Below are 5,674 nucleotides of genomic sequence, written 5' to 3' on the forward strand. Positions count from 1 at the left end.
TTCCTGCTGTGGTGTTTCAGTCCCAGGAGGTCTTCCCTGTGCTGGCCGATGCAGGCACAGCCCGGTGATGCAGTTACCAGCGTCTGCATTGCAAAACCAAGACCCCGCCGTCGGCAACTTGGTCACTGCACTGAAGTCGTACTGAGCCCCCAGCACACACGTCTCTGTAAAATGACCTCAGGACAGGTTCATATGCACAACCTGTGTTTCATTCTTTATAACATCTTGTGTGATTTTATTTTTTTAAGTTTTGATGCTCACGGGGTCATCCTTACAGAGCAATTGTTCTCATTACTCTTATAGAATGATGGCTGCTTTGGGATGTTAATTTGGTTTTAAGCCTGGGAAATTGTTCTGCCCACCAGGGAGGCACCTGCTCAATTGCAGATTTGTGTAAAAACCATCTTAAGATCTATTCAGACAGCAAAATATGTGACAATATAGCCTATTTCACAGGGTCTCTGGTTCCTCTGCTCTATGGACACTACCGTTCTTTGGATAGGAATGACACTGGGTGCTTCCTTGAAAAAAAAAAAACAGCTTATATAGGCTGTCAGATACAGCCAGAAGTGCACCTCACTGAGATGTCGGTCCTTCCACGTCAGGGAAAAAAAAAAAAGGCAAAGCAAATAATAGAAATCTTGTGGGTTTGTTATTATTACTAATAAATAATTATAATAATTGGTACTATTAGTAATTGTTATTAATAGTAACAAAGCACAGACTACTCTGTAGAAAATGTGCCCTGGAATAGGTAAGTTTTAACCTTCCTTTGCGCTGGTCATTTTAATTTACTCGTAGAGAGGAGCCTGAAGCAAATTGGAATTGCAGGTGTGACCCTGGCAAGTCTGCGTTTGCCAGTGGTTGTCCTCAAAGTGCTGGGAGAAAAGAAAAGGGTTTTAGTTCTTAATCCCCTTAACTTCGTCCATCAGGATGAGATAGCACCGAGGTCCCAGAGCTAACCAAGACTGCTTCATCAGGCTGGGGCTTTGGTGGTGCTTTTTTTTGAAAACTGGAGTTTCCAACAAGACCTTCTTACTATTAGTTCTTTTTAAAATCCTCATAATGAAAAAGGTGGCTCCTAAGTGTGCCCCTGGCTGCAGAAGATCCCGAAACTGCAGGAGTTTGTCATCAATGACTTCCCTAACATAAACCCTCAGCTGTATTCTTCTAAATCTTCTTCTGAAGATATCTAAAAATCCTGCTTCCAGAGAGCGTCTGCTGGGAGGAGCGGAGGGAAATCACCTCTTTCCTATAACCAAAGAGGCTGCTCTGCTCCCATGGGCTCCCTCTGGCTCCAAGGTCCTTTGAGGCAGGCACAACGCAGAGCTCCTTTGTGAAGGCCAGTCCCACGGAGAGTATTAAACTGACATTTTACTCCTTGGCATGCATTTGCACAGGGGAAGCAGGGTGGAAGTTGAGTATTTTAATCTTGTTTTCAATTATAAGCATTTCATTGTCAAATGCTGCTGGTTTATTATGTGATAATTAAATATGAATGATCGCGCCATCATCCTGCCCAAGAGGCTGTAGCCGAATGAAAGCGATTCTTCTTATCCTGCAGAATGGCTTTGGAGGCAAAAGGAGTGATCTATTTGCTGTCCCTTATTTTTGCTGTCCTATTGTTTCGCTATCACTAGCTTCAAAATAGCAAACTAGGCAAGTAATTACAGCCGTAAATCAGAGCAGGGATCAGTGTGAGGTCAGGACTGCTTTGCTTATAGCCACGTTTTTCACAGCTGCCTTTTGCTGAACAAGACAGAAGTACACTGCTGGTAAAAAAGGTGATTTTGTTGCTGGTGAAACACATATTTTGACAAAGTTAGAGCCCCCACGTGCTTTCGAGCAGGAGTTGAGCAGCCTCACTGTGCCTGGAGCGGAGCCTCCTCTGCTGACATTGCAATGAATGAAGGGATGAAGGGCTGGTGACTGGGCTTGTCACCACACTCAGCATCTGCTGCATCATGGTTGGTGTCCAGTGTGCCGTGGTTAACGTCTGATATGCCACATTTGGCATCTGACGTACCACAGTCGACGTGCACCATAGGCAGGCTGCAGCTCGCAGAGGGGCATCTCCTTGGGGTGACCACAGTGACTCTGTTTAAAACCTCAGCAAGTTAAATAAGATACAGCCATGGGTGGAAGAGAAGTGGAAGAGAATCAGCAAAGCAAATGTGGTTTCAGAAGAGCTGCGCTGATTTATGGCCCTGGCCCTTGATCTGTACATCTTATTCTTGTGGGGTGTTCATAAATGTGCTCAGTGGGAGTTAACTGCTGAGAAATGGATGCAACCACGTGTTACAGTCTTCAGTTGGTACTAGCTAAAAATAATCAATCTTTCTTGAAGGAGAGCTCTAACCAAGCAGGACTCGCCTCCCATCCTACTGGGAGCCCCGGTGTTTTGGACAGAAAGGAGTGGGGATGGCCAGGGAGTTGTGGGTAGTCAATGGGAGCAAGTTCGTGTTTGAACTCCCATGTTTGACTCATTGGTGAAATTCATGTTCTTCGTGTCATGGATGACATGTCATCCATGGCTGGGGGTCTGTAGAGGACTTGGCAATATCAGGACACAAACAGGACCACCACCGCTGCCACCACACGGCATCCGTGATGTGGGTGTCCCAAAGCCATGGCTGGGGACAGGGGTTTGCTGGATGCTGTGTGCTGTAAGGAGACGTAGTTAAGTGGTATTCTCTCCACTCCACGTGTCTCTTTAGCTAAGTTAACTAAGAGGCAATCCCCAGTGGCAATTCTGCTACCCAGGAACATACTGTTCTGTAAAAAAACCTCAAACCCAGTGCCTGCGAAACTATGTGCTGCTTTCCAACCCTTCATTAAAATAACACGTAGACGTGACCTCTGAATGATTTTCATTTACCTTATCCATACCCTGTAACTGAGATTCAGCCCACCAGTTTGGGTTGATGTAGACAATGGAATAACCATAAATAAAAAATAAGTAGTGATTTTTATCGCCTCTGCTGTTGGCTGCTGAACATCCCTCTTAAACTGGGCTTTTGGGAATGTTTTGGGGTTGCATGACAAATCTCAACTTACGCTGTACACCAAAATTAACCCCTCTTTGTTACTCGTATCTGCATGTCCTACTGTTAAGTATTTGTTGAGATATTTTTTTCTAGCAATGAATTATTCTGGGGTATGTGAGTGAAGACCATAACACATCACTATGGGTATTTCTGGGTGAATCCTAGACTTTTTTTTCTTTTCAGTGGTTTTCTTGGTCAGATATGAAACAAAAATTAGTATTTAATCAAAGCAATTTTTTATTCCCAGACTATTGTTAGAGGAAATAAGCCTCGAAAGGATACTTCAATCAACGGTCTGCTGGAAGAGTTCGACAATATCTCGGTGACACGATCCAATTCCCTGCGGAAGGAGAGTCCTCCCACCCACCACCAAGGAAATGCAAACCATGTGCCGAGGCACCAGGAGGAAAATGGGTATCTCACGTATTCCCAGTACTCCAGTGAGTCAGACACTACAGCAGACTATGTCGTGGAAAAGTATCGAGACAAGACTCTTTACGGGGAAGAGTTAGACAGGTACTACAAAGGGAGCTATGCTGCCAAGCAGAACGGGCACATGATGAAGGTGACTTCCCGGGACATTTATTATTCAGAAGTGACACCCCTGCAGTCAGACCTCTCCAGGTTCCTCCCAGATTACCATGCACACCTGGAGACAAAGCCCAAACCGCTGGAATACGGTGGCCTGAAGCTGGAGTATCAGCGGATCCCCAGTGGATCCTCCCTGGACTATAGAGATCCCTTCCCTTACGCCCCGTCCCGAGCGTCAGTGCAGAGCGAGTGCCCCAAGGAGAGGCTGGAGTACAGCGATGGCGACTGGGGGCATGGTCTGGGCAAGGACGACTATGACAAGAGGCCAAAGTCATCCTACGTGGACCCAGCGAGCCCTCAGCCAGCAATGAGGCAGAGGTCCAGGTCGGGCTCCGGTCTGCAGGAGCCGGCCATGCCCTATGGAGCAAGCGCTTTCAAAGCACACCAGCAAGGACATTCCTACAGCTCCTACACCTACCCCCGCTTGTCTGAAACTGCAGCAGGCATCCCCAAGGTAATGTGACATCCCCGGTGACAGTGCTCTCAGGGCAGGATCAACCTCTCCAGAAGGGGAGTACAAAAAAATTAAGTGCATGCAAAAAATTAAGGGCAAGGAGCCGTGCTTGGGCACACAATGTCAAATGGAGCCGGTAACGTGCCCAGGAGCTGCGTGGCTGCCACTTAGCAGGGGTTAAAACCCACCTGCTTTACTCAGGTATCCAAAAATGAGTGTCAGGGACCAGTAAGTTTAAGCTATTTGTAAAAAGGCAGGATTGGAGATGCCCAGCTTCTGGGGGCTTTCTTGGCATTCCCCATAACCCCCAGTTCTTTGGCAGTTTTTTGTAGCGTTAGGGGTTCCTACGCCTGTGATGTACGAACCCCTGACCTCAGTGGGACCTCAGTGGGAGGTGAGAAGCTGATCTGGTTCATATATCAGATACTTTCATATTTGAACTGTTCCTGTGCAAGGCTGCAACCTCTGTGTTTTAATATTTATGTTGTAGTTATGTTATATGTACGTTACAAGGTTTATTAACCCTTTGCTGCTAATGAGAGTAGGGGTTTACCCCTCTCTGCTTTGTTTTTAAGCAGTGAAATTAAGTCAAGCAGCTTATCTCACCCAAGACATCTTAGATATAGTTAAAAACAAAGAGTTAAGGTTCAAAAAGCATTTCAACCATGGTATCTACAAGCAGCTGCTCTGCACAAATTCGTGGCCTGCTCTGCCTTTTCTGAGCCGTGTGAGTTATATTACCCGTACAAGCTGTCCTACCTACTTGCAGTGGTTTGCTCGATTTGATGGGTTAAGATAATAACACTCTTCCTACATGTCTAGTCACATAGCTACGATGATGACCTGCTGAAACATCTAATATTCTGCAAGAGATGTTTTTTCTTCAGCATAGATTGCGTTGAACATTACCGAGTTCCCCTAGCAACGGGCGCTGGGATGATAGCTCGTTTTGCCAGGGCTGAAACAGTCTTGGGTTGCTGTGACTTGCCAAACTTGCTGAGGTAGGTGGCTTGTTAGGCAGCGAGGACCACCCTGCTGGTTAATGATGACCTGAACGGTGCATTTTCTTCCTGTCTCTGTGCGCTGAGAGTATGGTCGTGTCCAGCCACAGGCCCAGAAGAAGTCCCAGATCTCTGCAAATCCACGACAGCCCTATGCCAGAGGCATGCCTGTGTCTTGCTTGCTCAGGTTTTGGCTTCTTTGCTGATCCTGGGGTGCAGAGTTATAATCAGTGCCCTGCGGTGAAGGGAGAGCGATGCGTTTCTGTTCCGCATTGCCTTAAAGCCAGCGCTGGGCTTTGGAGGATGAGGGTAAATCGTGGAGGGAATAGAAGAGTTACCAGGTGTCTTTGCATGCCTTTCCCGAGCTTGGGGTATGGTGGGAGGGATGTGTGTGGTAGTGACCTGTGCACCAGCGTGTGGCATTAAATTCTGGACGTTGTGAGGAGAGCCTGGGGTGGGCTGTCTGCCGTTTCCTTCATTGAAAGCAATCATTTTGTCAGAGTTTAGAAAGGAGAAGGACAAATCCAGTAATTCATGGACTCTCTTGCACCTGCTGCTGCCAGTTTTACAGCGTTCAGCAG

General features: G+C 46.7%; 1 protein-coding gene across 1 annotated transcript in view; it reads left to right on the plus strand.

The window, feature by feature from the left end:
* Positions 1–5,674, plus strand: part of PAK7 (p21 protein (Cdc42/Rac)-activated kinase 7) — a 42,770-nt gene that overhangs the window by 22,855 nt on the left and 14,241 nt on the right. The window contains exon 3 of the mRNA XM_010132090.1: positions 3,295–4,092. Coding sequence (XP_010130392.1) covers positions 3,295–4,092 — 798 coding nt within the window. The remainder of the gene's footprint in view (positions 1–3,294; positions 4,093–5,674) is intronic.

This window comes from Buceros rhinoceros, unplaced genomic scaffold (genome assembly GCF_000710305.1).
Source record: "Buceros rhinoceros silvestris isolate BGI_N320 unplaced genomic scaffold, ASM71030v1 scaffold8752, whole genome shotgun sequence".
Classification (NCBI taxonomy): domain Eukaryota; kingdom Metazoa; phylum Chordata; class Aves; order Bucerotiformes; family Bucerotidae; genus Buceros; species Buceros rhinoceros.